Raw genomic sequence first — 15,169 nt, 5'->3', positions numbered from 1 at the left:
ATCGCCAAGTACTTCCGTATCCCACTTCTTTGCGTATTGATTCTTCCTGACGAATGTCTTAAACTTCAGTCTACTCTTTATCACTATTATATTGTGATCTGAGTTTGTCTGCTCCTGAGTACGCCTGTATCTGATTTCGGAATCTCTGTCTGACCATGATGTAATATAACTGAAATCTTCCCACTATGAAGCTATCACCGTCAAGTGAAACAGGACTATCAGACAATGAGATAATGTGTGTATATGACTGATCATGTAATCTGCACCAAAACGTCGGCAAGCAGACAGTTTCATTTCAGTGAAGTAAAGACAGCAATGATCTTTACAGAATTTGAAACATATTTCACACCGTAAAGTACTTTTTCTAAAATGGTACTTGGCTTAATCTTGGTTCCACGTAATTTATTGATGGAATTAGTGATCTTGAAATATGTATTCATGCGAAAGACTGTCAAATAATTTTATCACTTCCCTGAAACCAGCATAAACACACTGGACAAAAAGTTAGTCACACCAGGAGATAAACTGATACCGTGTAACATCGCCTCTAGCCTTAATAATGAACCCTGTTCAGTGAAGAAAAAATTCCACAAGATTCTTCAGGTATGCCATACTCAGCTGAAGCCTTTCATTGGTAAGCTGCTAAATTTTGGGTATGCTAATTGCTGATTTTTAACCACAGTTGCACATACCCCTAGACATTTTAACGGGATAAAGACTGGCTGATTTGGTGCATCAAGTGAGGTGCGGTAGGATGTCTTTGTACCTGTAAAATCAGGAACACTTTCGTACTGCCCTATGAATGTGGCTGTTGGAGTCTTGGATGACAGCAGTGTCATCGTTGTGAATGTTGAAACTATCTTGGTTCAAATTAATAGTAACCCAAATGAGTAGGTCTGAGTCACTGAGAGAAAAGCCCTCCCAAAACCTCGCAGAATTACTTCCAGGCCGACCTACACTTCCATACACCGTCAGTTAAATTCCTCATTGGGTTGGCGGTGTACTCCAGGCCTTGTATCATTTGAAAAGACGCAAAATTGCGATGGATGGCACTCCACTAACCTATTGTCTAGTTTCTGCATTGTTTGGCCATTTGGCCAATGAAGACTTGCGGCTTTACTTGCGTCGCTGTGGACAATCGCCTTTTTCGTGCTAACTATGTCCAGATGGCAAATGCATGTAGTGTGCTTCCCAATATCTGCTTCGAAATTTGTTGAGAAAGACTTACATTCACTGACAACACCAATTCCTGCTGTATTTGAAACCAGTTTCATTGGCAAAGCATGTCACTCATCTCCAGACTGTATCAGTTAGGTTTTGTTTTCCAGCCACTGTAATTACACCATTTTACTTAGCTGTGAATGGTACACCATGCCACGTAGGCACATTGGACTGTCAGTGTTGGTACACCAATAAATCTGAACACTTCACTCACAGTGTGGTCATGGGTATTTTCAAATATGTATCTTCTCCATGACGCTCTATATCAATCTATTTAACTCCGCTGATTGCATACAACTGACACATACCACTTCACTGTCATGGCTTGCATCAGTGGAGGGACATGTGACTGACAGCACCAGTTACACACCACCTGCAGCGCTCCAGAGCAGCCAATGTTGTCTTTTGAGGGGGATGATTAATATTTTGTCCAGTTAGCTTAATTATACACGATAGGGGTACAGGGGCATGAATCATTAATGTAACATAAATACCATTTAGCCAGATCTTAACTGGAATCAGTTAACGTTTTTTTTAATTTTTTTTTTTTTTGGGGGGGGGGGGGGGGGAGAGCGGAAATGGAGAAGTGTCTGGCGGTGGCAGCAGGGTAGAGGAATAGGGGAGGGGGTACGTAACGTAGCGGTATAGCGTGGAGCAAACGGTTAGAGAAGAGAAAAGAAGAGTGATATCACTTCTATTTAAGGTAACACATCGATGCCACAAAAGATAAAGCGTCATAACTGTGCTAGAATCCTCATAGCTCTCCTACTTGTTTGGGTCTAAGTATATTTTTTTAAATTGTTGCTACTGTAACAATTTTATTTGTCTTCTCATCTATTGTGTAACGATGTTCAAACTGAATAATTTCTACAAAAAGTGTGAATCGACTTCAGTGAAAAAGGCTTCTTTCAGTGAGTAAATGAACATTAATACAGCAATGTAGTTGGTACAATAGCGCTGTTAGTCATAGAGAAATGGATATTTTCAATAAAATATACGAGGGTTGACTGAAAATCAATGCCTCCACCTTCGTAACTCTTCAACAGTTGGCAGCATTGGTATGTGGCAGGTACTGGCATGTTCTGTAGCCTCTTCTCTACAGCTCCAGTTGGACAATTGTGTTGTTACAGTGTAAAGTATGGAACCCTGCGTAGACGGTCAGTCAATGCGATTTGATGAATCTCCTTGGGGTGACACTTTCTGCTGGCAAGAATTCAATGACTGCATGTCGCTTAAATCGCATTGACCGACCGTCTGCGCAAGGTTCCTTACTTTACACTGTTACAACACAACCGTTCAACGCTAAGGCTTCCCGCCAACTGGAGCTGTGAAAAAGAGGCTACGGAGCAAGCCAGTACCTGCCGCTTACCAATGCTGCCAACTGTTGAAGAGTTACGGAGGTGGAAGCATTGCTTTTCAGTCAACCCTCGTATATGTTGATGGATGTAATATGTAAGTAAGCTAATAAAGTTGAACTCAATCCGCAATTGTAAGTTTTTTAATTACATCAGGCTATACCACTTCGTCCTAACAAGCAAGAATCTCGTTTTTCTTACTTTTAGGTAATGAATGGAGAGCGTCATTTTCAGTCTTTTTTTCTCTTATTTTGGCTCATCAGTCTTCTGACTGATCCGATGCGGCCAGTGACGAATTTCACTGTTGTGTCAACCTCTTCACCTTAGAGCACAACTTTCATCCAACATTATCATTTATTTGATGGATATATCCTAACCTCTGTCTTCCCCTATAGTTTTTAGCTCATGCAGCTCCCTCACGAACCACGGAAGTTATTCCCTGTTATCTTAATACATGTAGTACCATCCTGTCCCTTTTCCTTCTTATTGTTCTCCATACACTCCTTTCCTTGCCGATTCTGCGGAGAACCACAACTTACTTTATCAGTACCCTAATCTTTAAGGCCTTCTATAGTGTCACATCTCAGTCGCATTGATTATCGTCTTTGCTGATCTCATATTCCATGGTTCACGTCCAAACAATACTAAATCTCGCGGAAAAGCTCCAGAAGTGCTTTCTACTGCTTAGTTATACGCAAGAGGTCAGGGACAAAGAAACTGCAGCAGGGGCTAGATAAGCTGGAAACAAAGTATCAGTAGTCACATTCAAAAATAATTCGGAGAGTGTGCGTAATGTGCCATTATGGGTGATCCCTTCATCAGACCTGTTTTTTGACCCCAAAGAAATGCGTTGACTGACACATCAAATTTCCTTGCTTGTGTTGGGGAAAATTAATCCCTGTTCATGCAGGTCGTCAATAATTAATGAGAAACTCACATTTGTAATGTGTCGGATTTAGTTATTTCTGATGTCGGGCATCTACATCTAGATCGATGTGATTATTCTGCAAAATTCAGAATTAAATGTCTGACGGAGGGTTCATCGAATCACCTTCAAGCTATTACTCAACCATTCTACTCTCTAAGATGGCGGGGAAAACGAACACTTAAATCTTTCCGTGCAAGTTCTGGATTCTCTTATTTTATTATGATGACCCCTAAGTAGGTGGGCATCAAAAAACAATATTTTCACACTCTTAGGATGAATCTGGTGAGTTAAAGTTCATTATAAAATGCAGTCACAACGAAACAATTGCCACCGCAATTCGTGTATCATATCTGTGGCACTCTGTCCTCTATTTCGTAATAACACAAAACGAGTTGTCCTTTGAACTTTTTCTGTGGCCACCGATCAATCCTACCTGATGTGGAACCCACACCGCGCAGCAGTATTCCAGAAGCGAGCGGTCAGGTGTCAGCGTAAGGAGTATCTTTAGTAGACCTGTTGCATTTATTAAGCGTTCAGGCAATAAATCGCAGTCTTTCGTTTGCTTTACCAAAAAGATTTTCCATGTGTAAGTCCCAAATAAAGTTATCCGTAATTATAATGCCTAAGTATTTAGTTGATTTATCGTGTAATCGAATTTAGCTGATTCCTTTTAGCACCCATGCGGATGACTTCACACTTTTCATTTTTACAGCCAATTACCACTATCAAGCCATACAAATATCTGAATCATTTTGCAATTGATTTTGGTCTTCTGACGACTTTAGAAGACTGTGAATGTCAGAATAAGCTGCAAACGATCTAAGAGGGCTGCTCAGGTTGGGTCTTAAGTCGTTTGCGTAGATTAGCAACAGCAGGTTTCCTTGGTGAACACTAGATATTACTTTTGTTTTACATGATTACTTTGCATCAATTACTACGAACTGAGCTTTACTAAATACTGAAAGAGGTCAAATACGCTGCAGAAAGGCTATCGACTGTTACGGCGTAAAGTCAAGTGCCGGCGCTCTAGTCGGGAATGATTGAGAAGAGATGGCTATGAGAAGACGTCAGCCAATCGCATGCTGACCTGCTCCTCTCCAGGACGAAAACGCGGCAGCAGCGGACCCTATGTGAAGAGGGCCACGATCGACTGGTAACGCCCAGTTGAATAGCAGCTTCAATGTTAGCGAGATGGATAGAAGTGTCAACTCTAGTTGCTCCGCTTGTACTTTCTATGTATCACAGACTTGGAATTGTTGATACTGAAAAAGATCCATTATTTCGTATGTCGCCCTTTGCTCGAGACTCATACATGTAACTGCAAAAGTTAAGTATTGTAATTTCCTTTTTGTAATAATACTCATCGGTTGGTCCCAGCGGAGGTTCGAGTCCTTCCTCAGGCATGGGTGTGTGTGTGTGTGTGTTTGTCCTTAGGATAATTTAGGTTAAGTAGTGTGTAAGCTTAGGAACCGATGACCTCAGCATTTAAGTCCCATAAGATTTCACACACAATAAAACTCATTAACACGATTTGTTTGAATGTCTAGCAAACCGAGTACACGGGATTCCTGGACTCCAAATACTTGACAACGAGGCTGGACGTAATATCGATCATGATGTTGGATGAATATAGGGCACTGAATCCGACATGTGCGGATCTGTAATTTGTCACACGTCCCATTTTAATATGTAGTATACATTCTAACCACCAGTATCTCGCAACCTGAAGCTTGTTAATAGTTTGTTCATGCTTCTCGTTGTCACTTGAAGTAATTCCTGGTTTTACGCATATAGTTTCGAATTATGACGACAATTCACCCCTATCCCTTCCATCTCCTAGCCTGTCGATTGTTTCCGTCCGTTTCGGTTTTTGAACTGACAAGAAAACGCAGAAAAAGTGAATCTGATACATGTTTTCTCAACAGATGGTAACCATTCGAGATTTATTTTCAAGAGACCGCTGTCGTGTGTGTTTGTGCAGGCGACAGCGACGTGCGTGTCCGGCACGACGTTCTCGGTGGACGGGCGCAGCTACGCGCTGAGCGACCTCAAGTGCAGCTCGCTCCCCGCCAGCTCGCAACGGGACACGCAGCAGACCTGTGGCGCCTCTGCCGGCGTCTACCCGCTACTGCAGATCGGTTTCCAGCTGTCCACCGGCTTTGTCAAGCTTACCGACATCTGCTTCGATGACACGCGACTGACGACGCTCTACGCGCAAGAGACCATAGTGGCTGGCATCGGTGGCTACCAAAGCGGCTTCCCTAGACCCAACTGGATGGTGAGCTAACCGACAATACTTTTTACACAATTTGATTCTGTGGCTGTGATGTCCAAATAATGGAGATGGTACACACTTCCTTATTTTCAATATATAAGTTATGAAAAAGATTCATATCTTGCAACATGGTATTTAATATATATTAATTGAATCAATGCAATAATTGATTTGTTTTAGCACTTAAACACTTGCTCTCAGCTTACAATTGTGTTTTTACACAAAGAACATAATCCGCACAGTGCTCTGGGCACACAGGCTTGTTACATTTAGAACACAAAATTTTTGTTTTTCTGTCCTTTGCTCTAGTGACAACAGCACTTTTATTAATGTTTATAGGCACTTCAGCTGTCCTTTTCGATGTTTAGTCGATCCCGAACGTTTGAGCGGAGCTCAGTAGGCATGCTTCTGGTCAGCCTTCTCATACGTTCCTGCTACATCTGAAGCCCAAGTTGATAGAAGTATTGTCTTCTTGTGATCTTTTCTGTCATTACTTCTTGCCATGAACAGTACCACTGCATTTATTCCCGCCTGATCCAACATAACGTAAGAAAACCTCAGAGACCAACTTCTGGTTTTGCGTGGCACTGTGTAGCAATATGCCATTTGGTCCAAAGTATCTAGCCCTCCTTTTTACTGTTATAAAACTTCGATATTTTCGGTTTCTTGGTCTCTTGACTTATTGTGTTGCCTGATTGTGTTTTTGAAAGTAAAATAACAGCTTCTCATATTTAATGTCGTGAATGATACAAGAATCAGCTTCTCACGATAGCAAAACTGCGATTGCAGCAATTCCTCCTTTCTGTTCGCAAAGAGGAATGAGGTATCTCTTTCTTGTTGTGTCTGACTGTTCCCACAACTGCGTTTTTATGATTTTTAAGCATATCCTCTGCTAACTGAATAGATGTGAACTAATTGCTCATCGTTATATTAAGATTGGTCCCGTGAATTGAACTAGTCGATGACTACTAAATGAACGGCTATAGGCTCTTGAGGTCCTTTTGCTTCTTTCCCAATATAGGGAACTCACTAATCATATAAAAGTTCCTGCTCTCACGCAGAGTTACTATTTTCAGCTCGCACTTACCTGGTTTAGGAGCTATATACACCCGAAAAAGGCAGTGACTTCTAAAGCCAAGTAATTCTTCATCTGTACAGTGGGGATAGAGTGTATAGCATGTAGTACAATTCTGTATGGAAGTTTGCCAGAGACAAGGAATTGGACAAAACTTGCAGCTTGATTTCTTACCGTCTTGTCAACGAATATTGTACAGTTGGGTAGAAACCTAAATCTTGACTCACTCATGATGCACTTGTACATTCTGGGTCCTTATTTCGAAAACATATCATTTATGTACAAATAGGAGTCCTTTCGTACTCATGAGATTTACAGAGTTAAAATAAGGGAACATATTCCCTCCTTATCAGTTGCTTCAACATATCCAGCATGTTTGTACTTCAGCTTATGTCTCTCAATTTATTGGTTGGTGTGGGCTACAATTTGATGGAAGATATTGTCATCGAACAGTACATTCTAAGAATTCCTCTGTATAGAAAGAGTCTTTGCCGTTCCTTGACACTCTGAATTCTGACTATTATGTTTCTGGTGTTCTAGTTTTGGGAGGTTCCTTCGTACGACACAAACATACTTCTTACATATATACTGAAGCGCAAAGAAACTGGTGTAGGCATGCGTATTCACATACAGAGATATGTAAACAGACGGAACACGGCACTGCGGTCGGGAACGCCTATATAAGACAACAAGTGTCTGGCGCAGTTGTTAGATCGCTTACTGCTGCTACAATGGCAGGTTATCAAGATGTGAGTTTGAACGCGCACGAGCGATGGGACGCAGCACCTCCGAGGTAGCGTTAAAGTGTGAATTTTCCCGTAAGACTATTTCAGGAGTGTACCGTGAATATCAGGAAACCGCTAAAACATCAAATCTCCGACATCGCTGCCTCCGGAAAAAGATCCTGCAAGAACGGGACCAACGACGACTGAAGAGAATCGTTCAGCGTAACAGAAGTGCAGCCCTTCCACAAATTGCTGCAGATTTCTATGCTGGACCATTAACAAGTGTCAGCGTGCGAGCCATTCAATGAAATATCATCGATATGGGCTTTCGGAGCCGAAGTCCTACTTGCTTTACGTCTAGCCTGGGCGGTACACACAGAATTTGGACTGATGACTGGAAACACATTGCCTGGCCGCACGAGTCTTGTTTCAAATAGTATCGGCCGGCTGGACGTGTACTGGTTTGGAGACACCCTCATGAATCCATGGGCCCTGCATGCTAGCAGGGGACTATTCAAGCTGGTGGAGGCTCTGTGATGGTGTTCCGCGTGTGAAGTTAGAGTGATATGGGCTCCTGATGCATCTAGATACGACTCTGATAGTTGACACGTACGTAAGCATCCTGGCTGATCATATGCGTCCATTCATGTCCATTGTGCATTCCGACGGACTTGGGCAATTCCAGCAGGACAATGCGACACCCTACACGTCCATAGTGGCTTTAGGAACACTCTTCTGAATTTAAACACTTCCGCTGGCCACCAAACTCCCCAGACATGAACATTATTGAGCATATCTGGGGTGGCTTGCAACGTGTTGTTCAGAAGAGATCTTCACACACTCTTACTCTTACGGATTTATGGACAGTCCAGCAGGATTCATGGTGTCAGTTCCCTCCAGCGCTACTTCAGACGTTAGTCAAGTCCATACCACGCCGTGACACTTCTGCGTGTTTGCGGGGGCCATACACAACATTAGACAAGTGTACAGTTTCTTTGACTCTTCAATGTATATTGCTGATCCTCAGTATCATTAATATCGTTTATGTCGAACAATTGACGCTAAGAAGTAACACTTCCATGATCTGAGAAAACTTCAACATTATCTTCAAATTGATTGTTGTCATATTGGCTATCTGCTTCCTACTCATTCTTTCGCATATTTAGAACGCTCTCTTGGTTCGCACCTATTAATTTCACGCTAATGCTAACCGCTATAATCCGAAATTCAAAATTATAACTGAAATGTACTTATGTAGTTTGATACAGGGATAACTCCTTACCCCAACATATATGGTTCTCCTCTTCGATAGGAGTAATTTGTTGAACGCAGCCAGCAAAAAATGCATCTGGGGCATAGCTGATAATACATTAAGCATCAGGTCTACCAATATAAAAAATAAACATCCTCAAAACGTAAGTAATCAAGTGGGGTAACGAGTTACACCTGTATCCTTTCTAAGGGTAATAATATGCATGTAGATGGCTTCGTTTGACGATAACTCGTAGTTTGGATAGAGACGTTTAGCTGCGTAGCCCCTTGGCTACTGTGTTGTTGGAGTCTGAATGGAAGGAAAGCGGAATGCTTAATGTTCAAAATCCAGCGATTTTTTGGTCATAAAAGGCTTGCACCTAGCTCGGAACGGACAAATCTGGGACAGAGAATCTGACCTCGGCTTGTCGAAAAAGCTCACTTAGATCGTACGTAATGTGATGTAAAGAAACTGTGAAATACCTAAATTAGAAAGTCAGGATTGAAATTAAACTCCCATTCCTCCAGCAGGTGGCACTAGCGAGAACCTGGCCACGTGTTCTTCCGGTAGAATTCAAGAACTTATTCGTGTGTTTTAGACGCCGTTCATCTCCCTGTCATCTTCTGTAGACATTTGCCATGAATGGGAAGATACACATGACAAAAACAGTACTCACCACAAAGGAATTACCTGAATGGGACGGAAATCGGTTGACGTGATGTACATGTATAAACAAACAAATGGTTACAGTTTGAGAAAAATGGAATATTTATTCAAGAAAGAGAGCTTTACAAACTGCGCGAGTCGATAACGCGTCGGTCCACCTCTGAATAGCCACGATATCCCTCAGGAGGACGTCTAGTAACTCTGTCAAATGCCAAGACTAATAACTGTTTGCATAGGGGCCAGAGGTGGACCAACGCGTTGTGGACTTGCTCAGTTTGTAAGGCTCTTTCTCCCGAATAAACCATCCAATTTTTCTGAAACTGTCTGTACACGTATATCACATCTACCGATTTCCGTCCTATTTGAATAATTCCTTCGTGGGGCGGCGTATTCAGTCATTTCTGAAGTAAAACCCGTATGTGTAAGAGAAACAAATATTTCCACACTGGAAATTAGAAAAATAGATAGAAATCTGAATCCTCTCCACTGCCGTCGTTAGGGAGACACTTGACGTATCCCACTTGTTTTCCTTCTCGAAACACCAGCCCCAATGATCGATCGGGTATTGTCGAAGCGAATGGAGGAAAAACTCGTTATTGCAGTGTTTCCCATATACCTGTAATTAAGGAACGCAGAACGTCAGTAGAAGGTGCGAGACTCCGATGCGACTGATCTGGTGGAACATATAATCAAAAGTTGTCCGTTTGTCTAGTCAAGTCCGCAGCTCGTGGTCGTGCGGTAGCGTTCTCGCTTCCCGAGCCCGGGTTCCCGGCTTCGATTCCCGGCGGGGTCAGGGATTTTCTCTGCCTCGTGATGACTGGGTGTTGTGTGATGTCCTTAGGTTAGTTAGGTTTCAGTAGTTCTAAGTTCTAGGGGACTGATGACCATAGATGTTAAGTCCCATAGTGCTCAGAGCCATTTTGTCTAGTCAAACTAGTTCAACATAGGAAACTTTTGAACTATTAGGAAACTAAACTTCCTGGCAGATTAAAGCTGTGTGCCGGACCGAGACTCCAACTCGGGACCTTTGCCTTTCGCGGGCAAGTGCTCTACCATCTGAGCTACCCAACCACGACTCACGCCCTGTCCTCACAGCTTTACTTCTGCCAGTATCTCGTCTCCTACCTTCCAAACTTTACAGAAGCTGGCTAAGCCATGTCTCCGCAATATCCTGTCTTTCAGGAGTGCTAGCTCTGCAAGGTTCGCAAGAGAGCTTCTGTAAAGTTTGGAAAGTAGGAGACGAGATACTGGCAGAAGTAAAGCTGTGAGGACGGGGCTTGAGTCGTGCTTGGGTATCTGAGATGGTAGAGCACTTGTCCGCGAAAGGCAAAGGTCCCGAGTTCCAGTCTCGGTCTGGCACACAGTTTTAATCTGCAAGGATGTTTCGTATCAGCGCACACTCCGCTGCAGAGTGAAAATCTCATTCTATTAGGAAACGGATTCGTATATCGTGAATCCGATCAAACTGACGTCAGCTATTTGTGAGACATAAAAATTTGTATCGGACCGGGACTCGATTCATAAATTTTTGCTACGTGAGATTTGGACGTTTGGATCGGTCCTCGAGGCGTGTTCGGATAGCCGCAATGGTTAAGGTGACCGCTCGCGACAAGCGGGAAATCTAAGTTCGAGTCTCGATATGACAAATTTTCTTGTGTCGCAAACAGCTGACATCAATTCGGATTCACAGAACGCGAATTCATTTCGCAACATTTATCACCGTTCTAATCAGAACACTGTCTCTTCCTTCAGACATGCATTTGTGAAGGACATTGTGGTGTGAAGATGCAAACACTGTAAAAGCACAGGCATTGTAACCAGCCATTTTGAAATTATTTTGTTCACAGCAAGGTGACTTCTTCGGCGACATAGACGTAAACACGGCGTACACAAAGAACAAACAGCGCGAGACTATTTCGGAGATACTCGGTTCGAGCGAGCTGGGGGACCAGTACGTCACGTCTGGCGACTACTACTTGTCTAGGGGCCACATGTCTGCCAAGGCCGACTGGGTGTTCGGCTCGCAGCAGACCGCCACCTTCTGGTTCCTCAACGCGGCACCCCAGTGGCAGACCTTCAATGGTGCCAACTGGGAAACGGTGGAGAGCAACGTACGCTACTACGCGAGCAAGAAAGGTACCGACCTGACGGTATACACTGGAACCTACGGCGTCGCCACGCTGCCCAACGTGGACGGCGTGGAGACAGAGCTGTACCTGGTGGCTGACACCAAGCAGATCCCCGTGCCGAAGCTGTACTGGAAGTTGGTGCACGACGCAGCCAACGACGCGGGCGTGGCTCTGATCGGTATCAACAATCCGTATGTGTCCGACCCCGGAGACGACTACTACCTGTGTCCCGACGTGTGCAGCAAACTCAGCTGGGTCACTTGGGAATCCAACGACCAGAAGAAAGGTTTCAGCTATTGCTGTGAAGTCAGTGAGTTCCAGAAGGTCGTCTCCGTGCTGCCAGAAATCAGCGTCAGCTCACTGCCTACTCTCTAGTCATAAACCTGACAACGCGTGAGCTAACAGTTCAGCAACTACACTGGAGAATTAACAGTTTCAGCGGGGATAATCAGCACTTCTCATCTGTGTAGCTACGACAAAATGCCAAATCATTCACTTTCTGCTATTACTTTTGACTCTTTCTACCACCGATACTGTACATTAAATACAATAAAAGTCATCTGCTACATCTCAACAAAATGCTGTCGACTTGTTTGAATATATTAGAATAACTTATCGAGATTGCTACAATTTATAGTATTTACCTAAAGTTTTTTTCAGATTTAAGAATTGTATTATCGTGTAGTACATACATTTTGCGAGGTGCCGGGGTGGAGAAGAGTTTGTACCTCTTTAATTCAGACGAATTTTGCATGACAACGAGACATGCACTCGACCCCCTCCTTATCTACCACCTAATTGATTATGCGCACAACGGTAACGGAAGAAAATGATGGTGGACCCTGCTAGTTTGTAAAATAAGGAGTGCACACTCACAATAATTTAATAAAAATCGTAAGCTACTCAGAAAAAAGAGAACTTTATCATAATAAACAACAGGAAATGGGATTCTGCATATATCTACGAAATGATATGCGGATTAAATATTACAATGAGATTTATTATACATCAGAACATAAATGCACATGATTGTCGACACACACAGTAGATTATATTAGATTAGTACTTGTTCCATAGATCATGAATGCGACAGTTCGAGATGATGGGGAACGTGTCAGGTTAATAAAAGGTGTCTATACAAGATATTACATTAGGCAAAATATTACATGACACTCAATATTTTTAATTTTTTTGTGGAGGTTGGGAAATTACCCACTTACTATATCCAAAAATTCATCTAATGAGTAGAAGGAGTTGCCATTAAGAAATTCTTTTAATTTCCTTTTAAAGGCTATATGGCTATCTGTCAGACTTCTGATGCTATTAGGTAAGTGACCAAAGACTTTTGTGGCAGCATAATTTACCCACTTCTGAGCCAAAGTTAGATTTAACCTAGAGTAGTGAAGATCATCCTTTCTCCTAGTGTTGTAGCCATGTACACTGCAACTACTTTTGAATTCGTTCGGATTGTTAATAACAAATTTCATAAGTGAATATGTGGTGTCACCGCCAGACACCACACTTGCTAGGTGGTAGCTTTAAATCGGCCGCGGTCCATTAGTACATGTCGGACCCGCGTGTCGCCACTGTCAGTGATCGCAGACCGAGCGCCACCACACGGCAGGTCTCGAGAGACGGACTAGCACTCGCCCCAGTTGTACGGACGACTTAGCTAGCGATGCACACTGACGAAGCCTCGCTCATTTGCAGAGCAGATAGAATAGCCTTCAGCTAAGTCAATGGCTACGACCTAGCAAGGCGCCATAGCAATTGATAGTTATCGTATGAAGCATGTCTCATCAAGAACGATATATACAAATGATGGATTAAAGTTAAGTATTCCAGAAGCTACGTACTTTTCTTTATAGCATTCATTACGTATCCTGTTTCAGACCTCACGCCATCCTGCGTGAGCTTATAGCGTGCATATCGGTCACCTCAAACCACACAGTGTCGGCACTTCTGTCGGCACATCAGAATATATATATTGTGAGGCTACAGTGAAGATTTCTAGTTCTTTAAGTAAGTGTCTGCAGGATGATCTTGGATGAGCTCCAACACTTATGATTCTTTTGTGCAATCAACACTCTTACTCAATGATGAGTTACCCCAGAATATGATGCCATACGAAAGTAGAGAATGAAAATGGCGTGGTAAGCTAATTTACTCAGATGTATATCGCCAAAATTTGCAATGACCCTAATAGCATAAGTAGCTGAACTCAAACGTTTCAGCAGATCCTCAGTGTGTTTTTTCCAGTTCAACCCCTCATCAATGCATACACTTAGAAATTTTGAATATTCTACCTTAGCTAACGATTTCTGATCGAAGTCTATATTTATTAATGGGGTCATTCCATTTACTGTGTGCAACTATATATACTGTGTTTTGTGAAAGTTTAATGAGAGCCCATTTGCAGAGAACCACCTAATGATTTTCTGAAAAACATCCTTTACAATTTCACCAGTTAATTCTTGTCTGTCTGGTATGATAGCTATACTTGTATCATCGGCAAAAAGTACCAGCTTTGCATCTTCGTGAATATAGAATGGCAAGTCATTAATATATATTAAGAACAGCAGAGGACCCAAGACCGAACCTTGCGGCATCCCATTCTTGATTGTTCCCCAGTTTGAGAAATCACCAGTTTTTAGTAAATTATGGGAACTGCTTAATTCAAGTTTCTGCACTCTTCCAGTTAGATGTGATTTAAACCATTTGAGCACTGTCCCATTCATACCACAGTACTTGAGCTTATCTAGAAGTATCCATGATTTACACAATCAAAAGCCTTTGATAGATCACAGAAAATCCCAACGGGTGACTTCCGGTTACTCAGAGCATTTAATATTTCATTAGTGAAAGTATACATAGCATTTTCCGTTGAGAAACCCTTCTGGAAACCAAACTGACATTTTGTTAAAACTTTATTTTTACAAAAGTGTGAAGCTACTCTACAATACATTACTTTTTCAAGAATTTTGGGTAAGGCAGTCAGAAGAGAGATTGGGCAGTAGTTGTTGACATCAGTAGTATCCCCTTTTTTATGCAGTGGTTTAACAATGGCATACTTCAGTCTCTCTGGGAAAATGCCCTGCTTCAGAGAGCTATTGCATATGTGGCTAAGAATCCCACTTATTTCTTGGGAACAAGCCTTTATTATCCTGCTGGAAATGCCATCAATTCCATGTGAGCTTTTATTCTTGAGAGAGTTTATTATCTTCCTAATTTCAGAAGGAGAGGTGGGTAATGGTGGGGGTAAGGCCTCTTCCATTAACTGCCTTGCTTCTTCTAATGTAGGTTAAAGGATAGGGTACACTGAACTATTATGAGAACAAGAGTTGGCTCGAGAACAAGGGGCTCCTACTCTCTATGATGCAATAGATTTACAATAATGACTGGAGGTCCTAATGAATCAAATATTTATCTCCCAAATATATAGCAGTATTGCAATTAGCAGTGAGAGCTCAAATGGGATCACATAGAGAAGCAAGCAAGGTGGACTTGTAGCAAAGCGAGCTCGCATGCTGCTGAGGGATTCAG

The 15,169-nt window shown here is 42.4% G+C and overlaps 1 protein-coding gene across 1 annotated transcript in view; it reads left to right on the top strand.

Annotated features, from left to right (window-relative positions):
* The window catches only part of LOC126195438 (uncharacterized), a 193,033-nt gene that overhangs the window by 20,817 nt on the left and 157,047 nt on the right, over positions 1-15,169 (top strand). Inside the window, exons 3-4 of the mRNA XM_049934092.1 lie at positions 5,486-5,782; positions 11,345-12,000. Coding sequence (XP_049790049.1) covers positions 5,486-5,782; positions 11,345-12,000 — 953 coding nt within the window. The remainder of the gene's footprint in view (positions 1-5,485; positions 5,783-11,344; positions 12,001-15,169) is intronic.

The sequence above is a fragment of the Schistocerca nitens genome, chromosome 1 (assembly GCF_023898315.1).
Source record: "Schistocerca nitens isolate TAMUIC-IGC-003100 chromosome 1, iqSchNite1.1, whole genome shotgun sequence".
In the NCBI taxonomy this organism is placed as follows: domain Eukaryota; kingdom Metazoa; phylum Arthropoda; class Insecta; order Orthoptera; family Acrididae; genus Schistocerca; species Schistocerca nitens.
The sequence above is the reverse complement of the archived record's forward strand: the minus strand, read 5'-3'. Positions and strand labels throughout refer to the sequence as shown.